Source organism: Abramis brama, assembly GCF_963993115.1.
Source record: "Abramis brama genome assembly, chromosome: 15".
Lineage (NCBI taxonomy): Eukaryota > Metazoa > Chordata > Actinopteri > Cypriniformes > Leuciscidae > Abramis > Abramis brama.
Genome location: NC_139977.1, coordinates 21,767,678 through 21,792,560, shown reverse-complemented (window position 1 = coordinate 21,792,560; position 24,883 = coordinate 21,767,678). Strand labels below are relative to the sequence as shown.

Sequence of the window (24,883 nt, the reverse complement as noted above, 5' to 3'; positions counted from 1 at the left end):
AGTGGCCTCCAAGACCCAGTTGCCCATCCCTGCATTCATACCTTCGCATTGTTTGGTTCACTGTGTTAATGTTTTACTAAAAGTGTGTACATTTTACACACTTTTAAGGGATTGTCCAGATGTCATCAGGCAATCAGGTGAATGTCTGTCAAACAAAAGGTAAGTTATAGATGTTCAGTCAGGGAGGTCCGTGTTGTCCGTTGACATTAGAACTGTTATTCGTTAGTTTATCCTTTTTTTTCAGCTGATATTATGTAATTTCGCACCGGTAGATCATCCCTTGGACAGAATATAACCAGTATCAATGTACGAAACAGGAATAGAGGCTGTTTTAAGTATCATCTTCACCCTCTTGTAGCGTTAAATCGTGTTAACTGGGGAATGCGCGTTCACGCAATTAATTTTACCTAGCTTTCCAACAGATGCAACAGATTCGTCGAATGCGATTTTCCACGGAACACAAATAAACAAAAATGTTTTTCACATTATTTGAAAATGATAGTATCATTATTGGACAGTGTCGTTTCCTCGGTAACTGTTCTCATGTATTTCGTGCAATAACAAGAAAACACAGAAAAAAGTAAACAACACTATGTGGAAACCAGCCTTTATATTTGGTGTTTTTGTGGCCCTACAATGAGAAAGAATACATTTTTTATAATTTAGAAAACAGTTTGTGGCATTTACATTGAGCACAGTAGCCATGCACAATGCACAGTAAATAATGTGGGATACTGGTGACAGCTTATTAGCTTACAAAAATAAAATATTACGTACAAAAGTTTATCGACTGTTCACAAAACATTACACGTATTGCAGATTTTCTCCTCAAAAAAATTTAAACAATACACAGTAGTTTTTAAGTATGAATCAATTCTTATAAAAACGTCTTGCTTCTTTGTTCTAGATAATGTGCACTTATTAGATAAATATGTACAATTTGATTCAGACACTGCTTTTACAATCAGTGAATTAAATATATATCAAATAACCTTACAGTTAAGCAGATATGCTTACACAATATTCTTCAAGCGTGAAAAGACATCCTTGGCTGAATTATTGTACTTGTACCATTTCTGTACATCCGTGACTGTACATCAGTATTTACTCATATGTATCCAAAACTGCATCTTATAGGAAAGATTGAACATGCAAGAAACAATGTGACAATCATGAAAATCTTGCAGATGGCTGATACTTGCTATGGAGTATGCTTAGCTGTATGAGCACTGAAGTGTATGTGGGTATAAAATGTAGGTATAGAAAGAAAGAAAGAAAGAAAGATAGAAAGATGCTTTTGTGTCAGTGGTTTAGGGAAACATTTTCACATCTTTGGCTGCACGCATCACTAAAATCCTTTGAAATGTCTCATCTTCTCCACCCAAAATAAGCAATGTGTATTTGAGCAGAAAACCAATAAATAGATCCTGAAGAATTATGCCCAAAAATTCTGTCTTTTCATGTTCAATACGACTAAACCTCTCAAGACGGTTGCGCTAGTGCATTTATAAGTTATTTTATAATCCTTTTAGTATTTCAAATGCATGCATTTAAAGTACAATATCACTTAAAGCGTCAATCTAACCTCACTAATTAATGTCTGTCTTGTGTCTGAGGAGAAACAAGTCCATTCTCTTCCATATTCTGTCAGCTGAACCACCTGCAGCAGCACAAGATGTGGGTTCAGTCCAAGAGATGCAACAACTGGGAATGTCCAAGAACTTGCTGAGGAACGGCTCATCTTAGACTGAACTGAAAAGCTCAAAGCGTCAAAGAAGGCTCAGGGTGATTGAAAATGCTTTAGGTGTAAATAGACAAAAACAGGATGTCAGTGTAAAAGTTTCTAATACTTTCAGTTCATCGTGTGTTGGCAGTCGGAGCTGAACACCTGAAAAAGAAGAGAACATGACTACAATGAGAAACAAAAAAATGGAGATCCAAAACATGATCCATCATTTTATATATAGCTTCAAAATATTATACCTGTAATTATGTCCTAATATGATGATCTCCCCATGACAAGCTTCCATTATAAACCTTCTTTGCACTTGTCGGGTATCCAGTGGTCCATCATCTCCCTCAGATGAGGAATGAAAGGTAGAGGCAACAGGAAAGTGGGGTGTACGCTTTAGCACACACAAACACATATACTTCTGTGTGTGTACACGTGTGCATATAAGATGTCGGGGAAAGAGGTGCAGCGGTCTGTCGAAGCCATTCACAGGCAGGTAAGTGTAGGAGAAGTCAGTGTCATTTATGACTGGGGCTAACCACAGTCGGGGTTGGAGGGTAAACTAGTGCCACGTTGACCCGCTCCGAGCCGTTCTTGGGGCAGATGATCTCAGTAAGTCCTTCAGGTCGGGGCTGACTTAACAGCTCACCTATAATGTCAAGAAAAAGACAAAATAGTTTTTGTTTAATTCACAATCTGCGATTTTACAGGGGTCCACAACATAAATAAAATGACTTTTCTAGATCCCAGATTACAAAATCACTCAATAAATAATACTATAATAGGTCTGATAGACCTAACATTTACTCCACACACAGTAACAGTTCATTGTCTATTTCAAATCGTCGAATGTAATCAAAAATCGTGGTTCACTGACTGAGTGAGTCTGATTCAAAATGCTACCCTCAAGAGGGAGCTCAAGACTAACTGGCTCATTAAAAAAGAACCAGTTCATAAGAGTACATAGAGGAATTGTTTTGACGATATAATAAACCTTTAAATACAGACCTACTGCGAGTTATAACAGTGGAATTTCTGGTGAAAAACTACATTACCCATGAATCATGATTATGTAAAAAAAAAAAAAATCAAGGCCCGTCCACTCCAATGAAGCACTGCGAATTAGGTAGGCTAGTCAGTCTCCCTCCCTACATTCTCAAATATTGTATTAAATATCGTATGCATCTATAATTATGTATACTGTTTTATATATAAACAACATATTTAAATAAATAGTTATCCATAATTCTTTATTTGATTGTCATTCACGCTGCTTCATGGGATTGTAGTTCTTTCCCTCATTAAAGTTCGATTTCCAAATACTTTTTTGCTTCAAATCAACGTTTGTAATATTGTGATTCATCTTAGCTGGTTGGTTTGGCTCATAGCTAACAATTCTTTAACTAATACCTTAGTTAACATTAATACCTTAGCATACATTAATTCCTTAGCATAGGCCTACATTAATTCCTATTGGAAAAATGAATGGGAAAAATACTTCGAGAACCAAGGCCGATTAATTTTCTTTCTTTTTTTTAAAGCAGACAGGCACTGTTTCGCTCTGCTGCTTTCAGAAACAAAGGAAACAAAGTTGCACATTCAACGGAGATAAAAATAAAAATGCCAATGGCGACTAGATTACTGCGGTGCGTTTATTGTTTTTGTCGCATTTGAGACCAACACTGAAGCCCTCTTTATGACGTATATTATTTACATCGTCAAGTATTATTTTTCAAATATCAAATTTCAAAGAAATAGCGAAATATAAGTAACATTTTCTCAAAGGCTTTTCTAATGGACCTTTAAAATCTACCACAAGGCGGCGCTGTTTAACAAGCTTTTATCTGGCCATGAGCAAGAACTCTTGTGTCCAGTGAATCACCCTGCAAAAACACAATGGCTTAAAGATAGGGCTAAAGATATTAAAGCTTTTTGTATTCATAATTTAAAACTCATTGATCTTTTGAACAACTAGTACCAGTTCCCATAATACTTTAGAAGCGCATCTGTATGACTTTATGAGGTGGATTATGTCAGCTTATCTTCCGAAAGCAAACCCTGATGGTTTTGAGGTTCAACATCTTTTATTGTCTACTACACAAAAACAAGTGTGCTAAATTCAGCCTAAGCAGCCTGAATTGATAGAAGAGTCGTCCATGTCTATAAATAGAGACTCTAATGAAGGATTCCAGTGTGCTAGTCAGCAAGTCAATAAGCTAATGGCACACTTTGAGTACTTCAGGGGGATCAGACCAACAGCAGGAAGACAAAGCATTACATCATGTGTCAATCCAAGAGATTATAGACCACAGTCTTCTGTACAGACTGTACAGTGCTTCCGTGTGACTTTGAAAAGCAGCCAACATGTTCCTTATTTCATCAGATCTCAGTGCATCTCATTTCCATTTTTAAAACAAGTATTTAATGGCAACATGTTAATCTCTCAAATTAAAATGATTATTATATACTGGAAATGGGATTGATGTTACTTGTGTTGGGGGGGGGGGGGGGGGGGGGATACAATTTTATTATTTTATGTAAGAATAAAAGTTGTGAGAAAAAAAGCATAAGAATGATCCTTTTGTGGTCCATAAAAGATAGAAGGGCATATGGCATTAGAACAACACTAGGGTGAGTAAATCTGATGCGCATTAATGATATAATAATGCGCCAGCCACTAATATTGCCTTGATCTATCCTAACATCAGGTTTGATCTGGTTTTAACAATAGACTTGGCTTGAAAATGGCTTGCAGTGAAACGTCTCCCACACCATCAGGGATGTAAATTATGCCATGAAGCTGTTTAACGATGCAGCTTCCTGACAAGTAATGTGCAATTAGCTAAAAAGATTAGACAAATGTGAAAATTTCCTGTGAAAACTCCTAGTTATGTACTTTAACACGTCAAATAACTGCATGGCATTGCATTTTACATCCTCGGCACAGTGGCCTGACTGGTACACCACTTATGCCATTAGGCCTATTGATTTTCTGCTCTCCTTTGTTCTAAATAAAGGAGGAAATTCCACTCGACTGAACTTGGTCACTCAGCAGAAAGATGAAGGCCAAAGCAAGTCCAACAGATAGAAACCAGATTAACAAACAGTTAGCAGACAGTGATTGCCAAAGGTCTCATTGCTGGTTATACATGATGTGTTCACTGTAGACAGTGATTGAGAAATTAGTCAGAAGTCCCTTTAAGGGAATCATATGGAATAAAGGTGAGTGTTCTTGCTGATTCATGCACTAGTTATTATTATTACTTGCTCCTCCTCTAGTCTGGGTCATAGTGCTGCTAATATGGGTTGGAACGCAGTCATTTCTGGCATCAAAACTTAAGAAACTGCCTTCTTTCTTGACTTTTGCCCTGAATAACATTTCCAGGTGTGTTTTTGCACTCGGGTCTGTTTGTTCCTCTGCCAGACTCTACATTTCTGCATCACATACTTTTTGTTCTTGCTCTCTGAGGTGCATTATCAGGTCCATAAAAGGTATACTGCACTCCCCAGCCAAAGCTTCACGTCAATACCACCGTACAACAATCCCCAAGCAAGAATGGCTTGCAGGTTTATGGATAAAACACAAGAGCAATGAACCATGATGAGCTATCAAGGCCTGTGCGAAGAACAATGACTTTTACAGACAAGTCTTATTGTAGCTGTACGCTCACAGAGACAGAAAAAAAGAGGCTTCTTTATACTTCCTTAAAGTCAACAAGAAATTGAATCAAGAAATTAATATTTTTCTTAATCAAGAATTTTCCCAATGCAAATTCTTGCTCTTAGTGTGCAATGAATATATATATATACACACACACACATACATATATATACATATATATATATATATATAAACCTTTCCCATGTTAGCATGAATCTCTCCTTATAAACCAGCTAAATGATCCAATTAATTCACGATCCAATCAATAACCAATAAACAAACACCCTCAATTTTTCCCATATTACACTAGGAAATACATAAAATTGTGCAAAGTGAAATGGGTTGCAAATGTCAGTTTAACTAGACTAACTAAACTGGAATAAAAATATGAGAAAATATTTTATGCTTGAGAATATTCTCTTAAAAAAAAAAAAAAATGTTATCTCATTCTTTCTTATCGCTATTGAGCATGTCAGCAGCACACAATTTACATGAAATGTTTTAAAACATATCTAAATGATCAGCAGAAGTTCCTCTTCTTGATGAGAAGAGTTAATAAGTAATGAAAACAAGTCAGGTATATCAGTGGTCTTGGGAGTTTTGAAGCTTTCTAAACATGGTTTACAGGTCATGTATCTGGTTAGCTATTTGAAGTCTGATGATCGACTGAAGGAATTTTAAAGTCCAAACATACGGGGTGACAATGTTGTGACATGAAGTTCAGGTCAGATGACTCACTTCAGTCCACAATTATTACTTATTAATGAGAGCCAGGGTGCAGAATGACAGTAAATGGATTGATTCTACTTTCACTGCTTGAGAGAGAATGACACACGTGAAACTTGTTGAAACACCGTTTATCACTGCATCTAGCTATGGTTATAACAACCAATGAGATAGCTATGGAGGGTAATGTCAGCATACCACCCCGAAGGACGCACCACATCGAACAGGAGTAACTGTCGATGCAAGAGGAAGCTGTCAGAAAGGGATGTCCAGGTACTAACCCAGGCTGTATACTAAAAACATAAAACCACACCTGCCCAACTCACTGCAGAATTAAATGCGCACCTCGACTCTCCTGTTTCTAAATTTGATATTACATTGTGGGTGTAAATAGGCTTGGACTTGGTGCTGGTAAACCAATGTACAGGACAATGGTGACACCAGAATAAAAATATGACCATGATCCTGAAGCTGAAAATACAGAATTATTTTAGATGAATATACTTGCACTCGGTCACTGGCTAGATAACAATGTTGGTCACTTTTTACTGGTAACATAAGACATTTGACATTATCAGGACTCACAAATATTCCCCCATTGCATTATTATACATTATATTCAACATTATATATAGTAGCTTAATGTAGTACTGACACTAAAACTATGAAAACTTGATTTTTTTTTTTTCTTCCCCTCACACAGTAATTTTTATTTTGGGTGAACTACACACAATATATATTGTCACTATCCACGATGCATATTGTTGCATTTTTGCATTGCGATATATTGTGACACGATATATTGTTACGACCCCTAATATATATATACACACACACACACACACACACACACACACATATACATATATATATATATTTTTTTTATATATATATTTTTTTTATATATATATATATATATATATATATATATATATATATATATATATATATATATATATATATATATATATACACATATACATATATATATATATATATATATATATATATATATATATATATATATATATATATATATAAAATTAGCATTTTTGTCTCTACTTATTTGTCCACTACTGTCAGCTATCAATACAAACACATACCACTGCTGCTTCATTAACAGTAACAGGTGAAACAGCCACCCAACACCATAATGAAATTGAGACCCAATTCATTTACACACAATTCAAACAGTCATTAATGAGAGGTAAATCTGTCCCGCGCCTGGAGGCAGGGAGGACAAAAACTTGAACCTAGAGAGAATTAGTTACCTACACAACAAATCTCCAAACCCTGAATCTATAAACACATTTCCGTAAGGGCACACTGCAGTTTAAACATCCTGTACTCGCTGGGACAGGAAGCAGCAAAAAGAATGAAACAATGAGACACATCTCCATAACAAAGCCCACTGTTGCTACACTCACTCATGGCATGTCTAGCTTCCACTTCACTCCTACAGTCTATTGCTCATACTTAAGATCTTGCATTCCAATGACACATTTTCATCTTCTGTTTTCTGAGCACTAAATTTTCCAACAACAATCAGCTATAAACTAACTCTCAATAACTTAATGACATAAAATGTGACAATTTTTTTTTTAAATATTTGAGTCTGAAATTATGGTTTTTAAACCTATTTTGCACAATTAAAATGAATGTAATTATTTTTTGCTAAATCTGGCTGATACAGATAAGCTGGTAATTATTTTATTGTGTTATGGCAGAACCAATAAATGGCCAATTTTAAAACTCTATACTATTTTGTCTAAATAAATTACAAAGTCAAAATTTTAGGTTAAAATTGTGAAAGAAAGGTTGGAAGGGAGCATAAAGAGTCATTTTCACACATGAATTGGTACATCTTAAATTCAATGGAAGTCTTGAGGGTTGTGCTGGAGTAGACTTTACAGAGTGCTTGACTCTTGCATTGTCAATCAATACAAGATCTAGACCAAAAATGTATGCCCCTCTTGATTGAAATAATTGTGTATTGACAATGCAAGTCAAGCACTCTTAAAAGTCTCCTCCAGCACATCCCAATGACTTTCAATGAATTTAAAGTCTGGACTCAGAGGTGCCAATTCATGTGTGAAAAGTATTCTTCATGCTCCCTCCCAACCATTCTTTCACACTTTGAGCCTGATGAATCTTGACATTGCCATCCTGGAATATGGCCATGATGTGTCTTCCTACATGATTGTTTAAGAAATGAAAAGCTACAAACTCAATCAATTAGGGTTAGAAGAACTGTTGCCAAACATATAACATGCTAGAAACATAAAAAGCATTTGCCTTACAGCGACTTTTTAAATTAGGGCCCTATAAAAAAATTGTGTTTGATATAAAATTGTCCATTACCAATAGTATGGTAGCAATATATCATGTATCCCTTAAAAAATATAAATAAAGATGTAACTACTTTTATTAAGACCAAAGCGTCCAATAAGCTCTGTGCGTCTGTTATCTTGAATAAGACAGCATTCCACACACAAAACACACATACAAAAGACAAAGGCTCGTCTAGCCCTCCAGTCGCATTCCAGATATTTTCCCAAGCCGTTTTATCTTTAACGCATTCATGCTGTGACTCGCTCTGCGGCCCTTTGTGAAGTTTGAAATCTGGGTCAAAGACATCCTGCAATGCTTCATCTTTTTCCCGAGTGTCCAGACTAAGGATGTGGATTCATAAAGGTACTGCCAAAATAAACTGCCCCCGGAATTAACTGCGTGTAGCTGACATAGCGCTTGTCATGCAGAAGTTCAGCTTGATTTATAGAATCATTCACAACAAAACAGAACAAAACCACACTGTGAAATTCGTTTCTCACTGTTGGTAAACCGTGATCAGGCAAGACTGCAGCGTGAACAGCAGGATGAGACTTGAGCAGCCACACAAGGCCAGCGACTTGGGCGGAGGATTATCGCTCTGAGTGATAAAGCACAAAGCACGTCAGCGAGTGAATCAGGGTCATCCCCATGCACACGCATGTACACACAGCTTATGCTGACACAGAAATAGACTTAAGTGATACTTAAAGGGATCATGACATGAGAAATCAAATTTGCCTTTATCGTCTGACATATAGGAGGTCTTTGAACCTTTAAAACATCCTGCAAGTTTCATAGCTTAAAATGCCCTCTTTGTTATGAACAAAGCATTTATTAAACCAAGCTCCAAAAACCGCTCATTTTGACATTGGGTGACCTGTGCAAAAACATTTGCATATGACTGCCTCCCGAGCAAGACATCGACGAACAGTTCTTTGGCATCAATTCGCTTAACAGTTGACATTTGCCTACACCGGATGTAAGTGTTGCATCGCGTTAAAAGCAAATAGAACCCATTATTATCACGAACGTTGTCTACACTGGATACAGTATACAGGTGCAGGATCATTTTCTGACATACACCACACACTTGAGCCTGTCGTCAACAGGACAAATGGAAGAGTGAAGGACTCGTCCAGTTTACACAGCTCTTTTGCATCTCTGTACAGACTTTAGAACGATCCCAGGGTCAGAAACAAGTGGATGGTTTGTTTAAATGGCGCCTGGAAACGCAGCGGAGGATTCTGTGTTTGTTTGGAGCATTTTATTTTGTAAATGAGGTACAGTGTAATGGAGAGTTCAACTGTATTGGATCTGACAGCAGCTGCATCATAATGCTTTGTCTGTAAATGACGGTTTTATGAGGAATGCTTTCAGAACACTTATTTGCGTGCAATAGCGAGTGGGCGTTGATACCGTTTCCTATGCAATGACGTTAGCCAGTGGCTGTTTACTGACAAGCCGCCCATTTAAAACGGATCATTTCAGATAGAGTTTTAGAATGAAGGTGGCAAATAATAGTTTGTGTTAATAATATGTTTTAGAAATAATAATAATAATATGTTTTTTTTACATTATGAGTGAACCTCATGGAACATATTAAAATAACTTATTACATGGATTTTTTTTAATGATCCCTTTAAGAACATGAAATCAAAATGAACAAAATCATCAGAGCACAAAAGGAAGTTTCATCAAAACTTTATCTGAAACTACTTTTCTGCTGATGTAATCAAGGCCTTGTGGGCAGGGACAAATTATTAAATTGCCCAATAAATAACAAATAAATAAATTTACATTTATAAATTCAAACAGAAAGATTTATATTAAAATTTAAACGCATTGAAGTGTTTTTAAACAATTATATTACAGCCTACTTTTTATGGCCAAATCCTGATGGATAAAAATCAAGTCCTGCATTAGTTTTTGCTGAATACTCTGGGATGAATTGTGTCCGCTGAAGATAGTGGTTATTTGATAGGTTTTGGATACATTGATATATGCATGGTTATAATGCTCTTCATCATTTGATGAATATCTATACTATACTACAGTAATAGAATACAACAATACACATTGATGTAAACGCGTCATGCATTCATCGACACGTGGCCAGAGCTTAACAGTCGTCTGGATTCAGATGTCTCAGTCAGTGCTGTGTGTCCTGATGAGATTTCCATGCTCTGCTAAAAAAGCCAAACGGCTGAGGTTAGAAGTGAATCCCTTTTAAACACATGCTCAATGCTTTTAAGAAATCTGTCACTGAAGAGCCCTGAAATCAAAGGTCTGCTCATGAACATGAAGAATCCAATGAATCTCTATTCTTCATATCTCTAAGAAGAACGACAGAGATTTATTATTAAGTCAACAGATGAAACAGCAGGCATAACCAGTTAGACACAATCATTAACTATAGGGTGATCACTTTGGCTATACATTTCTGACTTGCACTCAACAACAAACACAAGTTAAAGGGATAGTTCAACCTTCATGTCATTTCAAACACAAAGGCCAGGTTTAGACTGCAGGCAAAAGTGGCACAAATCAGATTTTTTTCCATATTTGGTGCTAAATCTGATACATTTTTTACAATGTCTGACCTCAGTCTGAATAGTCATATCAGAATTCGTGAGACTTTTGCATCACTCTTGTCACAATTCTGGGCTGACGAAAGTCACTTCAAAGATTTTACATACCAGTAGTTCTTTGGTCATTTGGGTAATATGAAAGACAACCATGATGGTAGTCAGTGGAAGGACAACGAGGTCTTAAGTATCACGGTGACAGCTCTATACAAGCAAAACTTAAGGGAAAACAGAGAAAAAATAAGCTCTCTTTCTCCTCATCCTCTTCTTCATCCTCCTTATCTTCTGTGCACAAAGGCACATCAGCTTGAGCTTATAAATAAACATGTAAACACTGACGTCAGTATCCTCCATACTTAAGCCCATATGACTGCGCGCTTTTTGTTTTTGTTCTTTTGCGTATGCGGGTCTGATCTGATTTGTTTAACAAAACCACTATGAATGATTCAACTCACTGACTTTTTCATTCTGTGTTTCATGGAAAAAAGAAAATCAACATGAGGGTGAGCAAATCATGACCTTAACATTTAAAACACTCTTTGTCAATGTCAATGTCAATGTCACTTTTATTTGTATAGCACCATTCAAACAACACATGTTGACCAATGTGCTTTACACCATCTCAATAAAACAATACAACAATATTCAAACAAAATGTCTTTAAATGCCATTATTTCTAAAACTGTATTAGATTCATCCACAAAATCAGGAAATAACATCTGCTGGAACCAAGGACCCAAATTGCTGACTGAAGCATAAAAACAACTATTACTGACATGGGAGACGCATCAAAATGACTCAAAATCAGCACCAATCAGACTTCATTGCAGACAATGAAGGGAAATCAACAGGGGAACTGACCATGACAAATCCATTTCGCTCTTTCTCAGTAACATTACAAAAACCTGATTATAACACAACTGATTATTCACAGATCCGACCGAGTGAGTACTAAGGAATTTGTAAACTTTTCTTGAGTTTTCTTGAATTCATCTATTCTCTGCTTCAAACACAAATCTGGTGTCTTTTTCATTTCATTCCAGATGTTTCTAATTCCTCTCTTTTTATTGTCCGTTTGCTATTTGTGAACCCCAGACAGAGACGTCCATCAAAAGCTAACACAATGTCAAACAATATTGTAATCAAACATCGGGGCTTCATTTGTGCAGATCTCAATCAAGCCAGACGAAAATGAATAAACAGAACCAGATTTGTTCCCACTCTATTTCACACAATCCATCTAGGTTTCTAGTGCTCTGTGTTGGAGTCTTGACAGCTTGAGGTCTCACCGCCCACTTAGACAAGACGAGACCATGAGTGACATGTAATTCAAATGAACACGGTTTGTTTTACGTGCCATAAAATAAGTTTAAGTGGAAGTAAAATTACATGATTACAAAAATAAAACTGAAAATATAAAAATAAAAGCGAATTCCAATTATTAATAAATACTATAATATTATATAAATAATGCTAAAAGAACACTGGTCCCATTAAGGATGGTGCCATTAAGGATCCCAAATAGACTATACCACATAATAATATAACCCCGATTTTATTTTATTATTAACGACAAGAAAAAACACATACTGTTTACTTCACAGACAACTAAAAAATAAAGTGGAATATATGGTTTTATACAGCAAACAGTTTTCCATAACGTGAATCTGGGATTGTGAGACTGTCTTTTGGGTCCTCAAACAGGATGGTATGCCAGTAGAACCTGCTAAACTAGAGATTCACTTATAACTCTTAACTTTGACTGAGAGTGGATTTGAATTAAACACCGGAAGAGAGCAAACAAACACGCATATCTGCTGCACAAAGCAAAGAGGCCTGCCTAAAGGTCAAGCAATCTGCAACAATGACACTTTTCAAAGCAGTGACTGTAGAAGCCATATGGGAAGTACCTAGCATTCAAGACAGCTGAAGAACATTATCTTCATATGAGTAAAATATTTTTTGGGGAAAAACACTTTAACCTAGCTAGCACTGATCTATCTGTATGTAGTACATAAACAGCTGTTGTAAGTTTGATCTGTCATCTGACCGGCTCGTGACAGATGTTCACATCTGGTCTGAAATGAGATCACTGCCGACATGTATCGTGGCCATCCACCAAGCCACCATCATTTTCCGCTAGCTTAGGCTGACACGTTATGCCAATTATGCTCAATTGAATTTGTATTGATTTTAGAGCTGCAGGAAGCCCACAGAGAGAGAACCAGAGATCTCTAAATTCAACGGCAGCGTAAGGGAGGATGACAATTCTTTGTGAACGAACTGAAATGAACAATTCACAGCCAAAAACCTTCATTTTGTCTTTTGTCATTCATTTGATCTTTTTATCTTCAACATTCATTTAAAATGTAAAAAAAAAATATATATTTTTTTTAAAAATCTTCAGTTACTTTTATATTTATTTAATTACACCATAATATCTGACTTTTTTTTTACACCACCATTCAAGAGTTTGCCATTTTAATATATCTTAAAATGTAATTTATTCCTGTGATGGCAAAGCTGAATTTTCAGTGTCACATGATCCATCAGAAATCATTCTAATATGCTGATTTGCTGCACAAGAAACATTTATTGTTATTATCAATTTTAAAAACATTTTTTGTGGAAATCATGATACATTTTATTCTGGAATATATGATAAAAAAAAAAGGAAATTTATTTTAAATATAAATCTTTTGTAACATTATAGATTTCTTTAGTCACTTTTAATGAATTGCATGCATCTTTGCTGAAATAAAATATCTTACTGATCTCAAACCTTTAAACAGTTTATTTAATTTATTTACATTCTGAACTTACACTAAAATATCTGAGGTGCTTTTTTATTTATTTAAATAATGCATATTACTTTCATATTTATCCCCCTTTCCCACTCCATTAAAATGACTCAGAATGGAAAAAAAGCATCACCATTCTCAAAGACAGGGTCTGAGCCAAATAAAAGTACGTTATTTATTCGTTAAATTTAAGGCAAATCTTCTGTTTGTCTTATAGGTTTACTTCACAGCGCATGAGTAATCAAGTATGCTGAACACACTCAAGTGAAAGTGTGATGTGTTCATAAATTTAACCCAGTATGCAGTGATGCAAAATGATTAAACGTATTTATAAACACAGTATCAATTATTTCACCAAAGCAGACGTAAACATTCACTCAGTACCCTGTCTATTTTATGAGAATGTAACGTTTGTCCTAACTTGAAATTCTCAAGTCGCACAAGACTTTTCTTGGCCACAGAGCAGTCTCAAACACTGGTTTCCAGGAATAGCAGCATCTCTCCCTTTGGAGGAAGTTCACGCTGCTTTTATTGCCAAAGGTCAAGGCTGGAGCACTTCATCCGTATGGATAGATCTGTCCACTTACAACACGCTGCAGCTGGCAGTACAGCAGTTATACAATCAACAAATGAAGCGTGCAACATTAATACCACGTGAAAAACTAATCAATGTTCTCCAGCTACGCACAACTGCACAAATCAATAAGACACGAGTCACAATAAATACTCTTTCTTTTACTAGAACACACTTAAAAGATATATTCTATGGTGAAGTATGCAGTTTGCAATGCTATTTCAGCAGATGCAGAGCAGAATCTGATGAGGCCTACAGGCAGAGATCCGATCTGGGCTAAAATAAGCTGAGGCTAAAAGAAACATGTAAATATCTGACTAGCAAAGAGCTGATGCAACACAGAAACAGAGATGGAAACGGGACAAGGTGAGAGCTGCTATATCTAATCCTGCTGACACAGTGAGAACGCTGATAGCACATTTACACATATTTAATATCCCGTCAAGGCTTTCGGCACTGCCACCATGCTATGCTGATTTGCACCAAGCAACACGAAAACAACTTTAGAAAAATGATGGAGATCTGGGATGGAAGGTTCTGCACGTCTGTTTTATCTCTAAACATGAGAAACATGATCATTCATCATTCATTTTTAACCAAAGAGGCTTAATAAACTTTTCAAACTATTTCATACTACAACCCTAATGTCTAACGTGGATAAATCTGCTGATGTGATGACAACATTGAAAAAGACGGCACATGCATTACAAACCCTTCTATCCAGCCCTGTACAGGTCACATGGATAATTCTGCAGGCTTACAATGTAGACCTTGAGGGAACGTAGTGACATAACAGGATTGACAGCATCAGATTATTCCGGTGCTCGGGAATACAAGGTTTCAGGCTGAAACATGCAAAGCAGACATGAAATCATACAGATGGGTGTGAAAGTTTACAGACTCTTCTAGAGCAAGAACGGCAGTCTGGAATTGTCGTAACGCATGATTTGAAACAAAATCACAGCAATATAGCCATGAAACAGAAATTTGATATCATTAGCACAAACATGCAATAAGAGACATATCACTCTCACTCTCACGTGAGACAGACATTTGAGCCAATTAATACAGAACCACCCCAAGGTTTCCTGTTCCACTTTTAGATATGATAGCCATCTTTCCTGCCTATACAAGGAATAAATAAACAATTAAAAGTTGTAGAATAATGATTCAAATGTAATTTTACATTGAGTCCTCCAAGACAATCCAACACATGCTCTAAACTTCCAGTGATCATTAGAGATAAAACTGTCTTTGTGACACAGCCAAAGTCATCATCATCTGATGAGACCAGATAAAAATCAATGAAACACAAAGAAAGCACAGCTGACCATTACGAATCTCAAAATTAGCATACTTTCACAGAATTCTGACAGTGGAATGTTTTCACAAGGAGAATTTCTGAAGGTCCAGTGCAATAATAGAGGGAAGCAGGTTTTTACATATCGGAAATACTTGCAAATATACAAAACTCCTGTTGACCCTGACTGATCACACCACACACATTCAATTGGCAACGTCTGGATCGTCCATCTCATAAATTACGTCTCATCTTGAGGTTTTTATGACATACATTATTCCGTCTTGTTCTAAAGCCATAGGCTAATGTTTTATCTTGGTACAAGTTCAGACATGTTTACACCAATGAGGTAAATCCCCATCTCTCATCCTGAGGGCAGTTCCTTAAAAAGACAATATAATGCCATATAAACTCGCTGAGGACTCCATATCACCAAAGATTGTGTGAGAATTAGTTGTTACAGTTCGTCAGGCTATGATTACATAACCAACTCTGCCTTGACTTAATTGCCAGTCTTTAAGGTTCCCTTTCACTCACGGGGTAATCCTGTTAAATCCATTAAGGGGATAACAGGAGGAATCAAACTGACCCTACATACCCCAACTGACATGGTATGTCATAAATGTCTGAAAGCAGAGCTAATGTAAAGAAGAAGAAGAAAAATCAACCATATGGGTATACTATATACATCTTGAGGTTTCCTTAACAAGGCCAACAACTGAACAAAGTCCCTCAAAATGTAATTCTTATTTACAGTTTTAAAAGATTAATCAATTAACTTTATTTAAAAGATTAAAGTTATATCTAAAAGGTTAAAGGTTAATCTTTAAAACACTAAAAATATATAATTTAGCAAATCTTAAAAATAGATTTATTAATGTAAAGTTGCTCCTAATTACAATAAAAAGATTATATCTAAAGTTATAAACGTTGTATCTAAAACGTTAGTAGGTAACACTTCACAGTAAAGTCATATCTAAAAAGTTAGATTTAAACAAATAATTTAATGATATTGTTACACAATCTTTAGCAAACCTTAAAAACAGATTTATCTAAATTTAGTTCTTATTTACAATAAAAAGCTTATATCTAAAGTTATATCTAAAAAGATAGGTAACACTTCACAATAAGGTCCATTATTTAACGTAAATTAATAACTAACATCAACTTACAATGCCATAAATTTGTTACAGTACTAGTCTTTGTTAAATTTAGTTAATAAAAATACAACTGTTAATTGTTAGCTCACGTTAGCTCAGGTCCATTAAATAATATTAACAGATACAACTTTTGATTTTAATAATGTATTAGTAAATGTTGAAATTAACATGAACTTAGATTAATAAATGCTTTAGAAGTATTTTCCCATTTCATTAAATGATTATTCATTTTTTTCAGACTGTTCATTATAATGTAAATGTTGTGATGCCTAAATTCACTTAAAACAGAATATTTGAGTGTTTTTGTAATAATTTAGACAAAATAGTATTAAGAATGCAATATTAAAATAAATAGTAAATCTAATCAGCCATTTATCGGTTAGCATTGTATTAACCAGAATTTTAATATCCGTGATCTTCTCATTCAAACCATCAAATCTGGGAGAGTGAAATATTCCACCTATAGTTCAAACAATATTGAAAACCCTGTCATTTAAACTGCCCTGTGGAGAAACGCCATCATTAGTCTGTCAAAAGCCATGAACGGTGGCGTCCAAAATATCTCAAAATACCAGTAAGGTTCCCAAAAAGCTGAGGTCAATTGGCAAGATGATGGACAGTGCATGCTAAGAAAAGCTGCTAAAAAGACTTGCTGCCCTGACCGCCGCCAGGATGGACACTTTCTGGCACCAGTGACACACTCCACCAACAACATATGCTCAAATACGCACGTTAATGGCAATCGATACAGGCAAAAAGTACAGTGCGCTGACAGTGCAGGTGCTTCGGCCAGCTCTGATGTGACTGAATTTAGCTCAGGGTAACGAGAGGGCTCTTATTTCTAACACCCAGTCCAAAGCCAAAAGACTAAATATCAGTTGACTGAGTTTCTAAATGGGTCAGACAAGTTACTGTACCAACTGCCATCTCAATTTTGACCATCCCGGGTTCATCAGCAAACAGGTTATGCCAGTATTTTCCTTATTTTCAAACCCTGTCTGAAGATGCCAAATGGATGTAACAAGCATGCAAGCCAACTGTCAAAAGTAATTCACTGCCAAACTTTGTATACATTCTTTGTGCTTTAAAGGATGTGGAGGACAAATTCTACTTTGTCAAGAACTGGTTGTAATAATTAATAGGCAATTGGTTATCGGTTACACAGTAAGGTTGTTGTATTAATACTTGTATCCAAATGTGCAAACTTCTGTGTCACTAAATACAGAGTCAAGATCTAAGGAGGAAAGAGAACAGGTGTACGTTCAAATCAATAAGTTCGCATCACCTGCAAAACACGTCCACCAGCTTTACTTTCAGACTGTTGTTTTAAATGTTAAACAGTCTTACATAACACATGTACACCCAGACAAGCTCTCACACTCTAGAGGTAGAAATCCTTTTAAATTCCAGTCAAGGTCCTGAATTTGAACTACATTTAGGTGCAAACAGAATGCAGATTTGCATTGAATGTAATGTTAAAATTAAGTGACATTCATTTTAAACTGTCATTTTTAGATAGATAGATAGATAGATAGATAGAAAGCATTTAAAAGCAAGCATTTTTGGGGTCCCAGTACTCTTCTAAGTAAAGGAGAACTTTGTGACCATCACACTGTGTTTAGTGTTTCAGAGAGCTTCAACAGTAAATCAACATGCAAGTGGGCCAAAAAAATCATGCCTAAATTTGGTAGGATCAAAAAACCTTGCTGCTAAACTTGTTCTGTTTTTACTTCGGTCAGGAAACCTGTATATGGTAAAACAAAGAAACAGATCTGCACCCCATACCACAAATACAGCTTGCAGTCGATATCTATTATCATTAATGAATTCAACAAATCCAGCCTTGAATAATAATGGGTACTTAAAAGCTAATGCACTCATTAAGCTGGCCAAACAGGTCTTTACTCTTTGCCATGGCACAGGGCCTTTACATCTTGTGAGCTGTTGTTAGGAACTAATGTGAGTCAGGAATTGCCCCACCTGATCCTGTCTCATCATGTGACAGCAGGGAAAAAACAGTGAGACTTCAGGAAACAGAGCTGCCAAGTCTAAGAGGACATCCTGCCCAGCTATTTAAACATAACACTAATGTAATTCATTTGAACATTAAAACGCAACTGTAAAATGAATGAGCCATAGCGTCTGGTTTATTTTATAGTATGTAAAACATTATCACTGTGCAGAACAAAGACTTTAGGGACCAGAAGGCCATCGCATTGAAAACATGTTTTAAATCACAACTTTGGTCTTTTGGGAATACACACAGTGTAATGCACAAATGACAAGCATTGTATGCATCAATGAAAACACCCAAAACATACTACCGTCTGTGTGCATTGATAATTTTAAAAACAGTGGGCCCAAAACGTATTTAGACATTTATTTATAACAACAACAAAAAAAATCAAGTGGCATTTATTCACATAAATGTGTTAGGTTTTCAATTATCAAACAAAGATATAATTAAAAATGTAAAAGCAAAGATAGACTAAACATTTCAAAAATGGTTGAGAAATGTGGAATTAGTTCGGAGAACAGGTTTAGCCTCGTTTCTTTGAAACAAAAACAAAAACAAAGTCCAATTGGTTAGGTTTGTTTAGATTTAATTTAATGCAATGACATTCAGACATTTCAAGTGACTAAATACCAAATGACCAAATACTTTTGGGTTATTGTACTTTGTCATAGTGAAACACATTTCCTTTCCAGGATGGGTGAAACAAGTAGCATGCAATAACATATGAAGCTGGGCCTCATTACATAAGCTTGAGTAAACGCTGTCTTTGACTGTTATTTGGCAAAAATGGACATGGTGTGTTCAGTAAGGTATGTCTCTTACATAAACCAACCACTTTATCTTTAAAATAACACTCAAATTGTGCCTGTTCCAACACTGGATATAAATACAACAAATTACAACATACAAAACTATCACCCAATGAGTTCCTTAAAGCTAAGAATAACCACATAATTTGCCAGTAAAATAATTCACCCCCAGATTTTACTCTTTTAGAAACTAAGGGGGTGTGGGATGTCTTCATAAATGAAGTCTGTCAGAAGACAACAGGGCCGTGGTGAACCTAACCTAGTCTATGAGAGTGCAAAACTACAGAATACAAGACTCCCAAGAAAAGAAATGTGTACTATATTAACATAAATCAATTATTTATGATTTTTTTTAAATATACTGGAACCTAGTATTTAGGTTACTATGTCAGTGACTGGTGCACCTAGTCTGTATCCCATGAAGAAAGGCATTTGATGTTACCATGGCTACCCTCTCCACTGCTGTGGATGTGCGAGTGTGTTCGCAGCAGCACGGCAGACAGCCCAAGTTAATTTGTGTTTCTAGGTGTGGCTTCAAACCCACCGAGACTCCCCCCCCCCATCCCTCTTGTCATGGACAGCCATTCTCATTCTTTGTTTCGCCTAGATCCATCCTAAATGACTTAATTTCCTGCTGATTCACCCTTTATTGTGTCAGTGTTTACTTGGCAATAAACCCAGACATACACCTCCATAGTGACAGCACTGCAAAGATTACCTTATTCATCATTGAAGAATTAATTTTACTCTTTATTTGCTCTGGTATATGCCTGAGGGATAAACTAAAACAATGTAAGTCATTAACTGTAAACGTAAATGATTGAATGCATCTGGTTAACTTGTTTTCCATCATAAACATCATATTCAAAATATTAAAGCGAGAGTTCATTTAAAAAAACAAAACAAAAAACACTCTGTCATAATTGACTCACCCCCATGTATTTTCAAACCTGTATGCATTTCTTTATTCTATGACACACAAAGGAAGATAATATGAAAAATGTTTGGGATTTTTTTTTTTTTTACCATACAATAAAAGTGAATGGGTTCGAACATTTTTTGGATCCTGTTGACTTTAATTGTATGGCCAAAAACAATTAAAACATTTTTCAAAATATCTTTTGTGTTCTGCAGAAGAAAGAAAGTCATACAGGTTTGTAATAACAGGGTGAGTAAATGATGGATGAACTTTCATTGTTGGGTGAACTATCCCTTCAATAGCATAAAATCAATGGAAATGTATGTTGGCAAGAACAAATGATGGTCAGAAACACATGATATCAAACACATTTGTGAAGAAAATAGCAAAACACTAACCTGGAAAGGAATGTGGATAGAGGGACCCTTTCTTCAGGCACTTGGAACACAGGACATGCACAGAGTAGTGAAGGCCAGGCCATTCCTGCAGAAGAACGTTTAACTCTTCCACTAGGGGGATGATGGCTTGCCAAGCTGTCCAGATATTTGGCAAGGATGCATGGCTAGAGATGGAGAGGATCTCAGGCTGCAATCTGCTCCGAGAGGGCCGGTAACTCACCGTCACAGGCACTTTCCCCCGATAGGCAAAGATGTGATCCTTTCCGTCGGACCGTTGCACCACGTGGTTGTTGATTTGCACACTATACCGTGCAAAAAGTCCAAGAGGGGTGAGGAAAGGAAATCTGTATTCAATCTGCAGCTGCTCGACCGAGAAGAACTGACCAGGGACCGATGAGCTCCCACTGGCCGAGGCCTCAAGATGGGGCTCCTCGCTGCTGACTTGACTGGGAAACTTATACCAGACGGTGGCCCCATTAAGCGGCTTGCTGCGAGGTTTGTTGACACAGTAGCAGACGCCCATTTTTTCCAGCAGTTCCATGATCAGGTGTAAGTCCTGCTGTGTCTGCACCAGAGGTTTAAGCAGCAAGCGAATGACGTTTGATGGCAGCAGGCCATGCAACAGAAAACCCTCCACGTGACCATGCATCTGCGTAGACCTGGCGTTATCTCCGTCATCTCCTTCATCCTGTAGTTTCTCAAGCATTGCAGCGAGGTCCCTCTGGAAAAACACATTCAAGATGGCGATAAACCGGGGTAGATTGTGGAAGACGTATTCCTTTAACGTCATGCTGTCTTCAAAGTACAAAAGTTTACCGCTCTCGTGTAGGTAAGAGAGTGCGCTTTGTAGACGGTCCTCAGTCAGCCCGGCCTGAAGGCCCAACCGGGCCGAATCCCACCAGGAAAGCCATAAATCCTGTGGCTTAAAATGCAGTTCCTCAAGCATCTGCCATGACTTTGGCAGGACTCTGTGCAGATTGGGGAAAATCTCCCTGTGATCGGCGACAGACATGAGCTTCTCTTTCAAATGCTGGATGTTTCTCTGCACCTCCACGCAGCTGACACATATCACCGGAGAAAGGATTTGTAGTCGATTGTTGAGCATATATTGCAACTGGGACTTTTTACGCCTCAAATTTTTATCTGTGACCCCGTAAAAGAGAACATGAGGGCTCGAAGTCCGAACATCGTAACCTTGCTCAAGGGCTTCGTCAACCTGCAGGGCAAACACATGTAGGCATTCAGTGTCTGTTTTTTCCTGGAGCGAAATCTGTCTGTGAATATCCAGGCACTTTTCTTCAATCTCGACTTCTTCACACAAGTCGCTGTGGGTCCCTACAATGCAAACAACTGCATGTGGCACCTTGGCACTGAGCAGGTGGAGGAAACTGCCTACATGGGAGTAGAAGCTCTTTGATGTATATAATTTCAGATTCACCACCAAAACGTAAAGAGCTCCGGGAGAGAGGAAAAAGGGTTTGATAAGATCATAGTTCTGCTTACCGGATAAATCATATACAATGAACGTTAGACTGCGTTCTGCGTCCGCTACCCAGTTCGTCACATCAATACCCCTACATCCAATCGCCATCTTGGCGTCTGACGGTTTGTTGACGATGCACTGCCTGAGTGTGGTTTTCCCTGCATTTCTCTGGCCCATCAAAACCAGTTTAAGTCTGGGTTTTACAGCAGATTGGGAGTGTGCAAGCTCCTTCTGATAGGCAGCTATGTAGGGGATCCCCTTCATGCACACTTCATATGGAGGCTGAATGAGAGGATTATCTTTCACCTTCCAAATGTTGACTTTGGCAAGTTTTCCAAAATTGTCTGGGAGTATGGCGATTTGGTTACCCTGTAAAACCAGCTCCTCCAATTTCCCAAGGTCTACAATAGAGTCTGGGAGAAATGTTATGCTATTATTGTCCAACCACAAATTAGCAAGATTGCACAGCTGTCCTACCTCCTCAGGGAGGAACGACAGTTTATTCCGGCTTAAATACAACTCCTCCAAACTGGTGAGTTTGATAATAACCTGAGGAAAATCTTCAAATAAATTTGAGGAGAGATTGAGCATTTTCAGCTTCTGCAGTTTCCCAAATGATTGTGGCAGATTTGTGAGGAAATTATTATCGAGCATCAGGCTCTCCAAGTTCTGCAGCTCACAAAATGTTTCAGGCAAGAATAAGAGGTGGGTGCTGCTGAGCCACAAAATTTTAATGGATTGGAGCATCATGATGTTACCCGGAAGACCCTCTAGTTTGTTCCCAGAGCAGTCAAGCTCCTCCAGATCACAGAGGGCAAGGATTTCAGAGGGGAAACGCTGCAGCTTGTTATGATCCACATCAAGTGTTCGGAGCTTCCTGAGCTGTGAAAAAGACCTGGGGAAATCATGTAGCTCATTGAAGCTGATGTCAAGCTCCTCCAGACTTTGCAATGTCCCAATCTGAGATGGCAAGTATTGGATTTTGTTATGACTGATGCACAACTTTTTAAGCCCCTTGAGAAGATCAATATCTTCTGAAAAGTGGTTCAAGCAGTTGTGACTGATATCTAACTCAACCAGCTGACTAAGTTGAAATACTGCAGAGGGAACAGTGGCAAAGTTGTTCCTGCGAAGGACAAGGATGCGGAGCCTGGTGAGGGTTGAACCTAGTCCATCTGGAAGCTCTTGAAGTGAGTTGTTGCCCAGATTGAGGACCTCAATCTCCTTTATGTCCTCTGGTAATGTAATTTTCTGGCTGTTTTTGGTGCTGAGAGTCAGCTGTCGCAGATTGCTCCTCAGCTTCCTGGAGCGCAAAGCAGCATCCCTCCATAATCTAGCAGTCTTCAGGTTATTCTCCTCAGCCATCGTATCGAAGCTGTGCTCCTCCTTGTTTTCATTGGGCACAGTGATCAATCACCTAGGCAGCATGGTGCCGCTTTCACTTGCTTCATCGATTCTGGTTCTCCGCACAACAATCCAGATGAAACCAACATTTAGACCTTGCCGATTTCATCTTCATCCGAAAATATGTGGATCCGTTCAATCGCATTCAAGAAAACAGGGCTGGGCTGCGTTCTTTCACGCATCCTCGATCACAGGGTAAAACCAACACGCGCGCATTAAATGTCACAAATATTAAGCCTAGATCATGTGGCTGGCGCTTCCGCCAGCGCGTCCTTTGATACCACATGAGAAAAAACCCAAGACATATCCACTATGCAGTGAGTTAGAATGAAAGAAGGGCAGTGGTGGTTGCTGTGGTCTTCCCCTGTGTCTCCGCCTATTCTCTGCGCATGCAGCCAGCAGTGAATGCTCACAGGAGCAGCACTGCGTCAGAGCCCCACCTTCTCTACGCCGCCTGCGACGCGACGCGATGCTCGCGTAAACAAAGGCTTTGATTGGTCTGGTGGTGACGAAGGACGCGTCGCGTATTAACAGCGGTTTTGATAACAAGCAGTAGCAGTAAACTGCTGTGAAGGTCATTTTGTGTCGGTCGTTTTGGTTTAACTATCAGAAAATCCAATCATGTTTATAAGACCGTGCAAATAATAGCTTGCTTCTAAAACATGTAATATTAAGAGATGTATCTGGATCCTGTTTGCCTAACATATGAATGGAACTTTAATTTCTGTTCAAACACACTGGGAAGAAAATCAAAATACTATAATAGACTAGGAGAAACTCAAGCCATAATCATGCAAATAAGCCCGACTGGACCTTGTTGACATTAATGATGGTGAGCTGTGTTGTTTACGATTACAAAGAAATGTTATTTGACGCCATCTAGTGGATATGGTGCGCACTGCGCAGATGTATTAATTTTGATAAATTAAAAATTTCTAGTATGGTTATTGCATGGCCTTGGAAAATTAGATAATGGTGGCCAG

General features: G+C 37.5%; 1 protein-coding gene across 1 annotated transcript; it reads right to left on the bottom strand.

Annotated features, from left to right (window-relative positions):
- Nucleotides 1–593: 593 nt before the first annotated feature.
- Nucleotides 594–24,347, bottom strand: mfhas1 (multifunctional ROCO family signaling regulator 1). Its single transcript, XM_084137572.1, has 3 exons — nucleotides 21,014–24,347; nucleotides 1,984–2,381; nucleotides 594–1,888 (listed from the first exon to the last, which is right to left on the bottom strand). Exons 1-2 carry the CDS (start codon nucleotides 23,859–23,861, stop codon nucleotides 2,251–2,253), a joined length of 2,979 nt encoding a protein of 992 aa, XP_083993698.1. The 5' UTR covers nucleotides 23,862–24,347; the 3' UTR covers nucleotides 594–1,888; nucleotides 1,984–2,250.
- Between the last annotated feature and the right edge of the window lie 536 nt (nucleotides 24,348–24,883).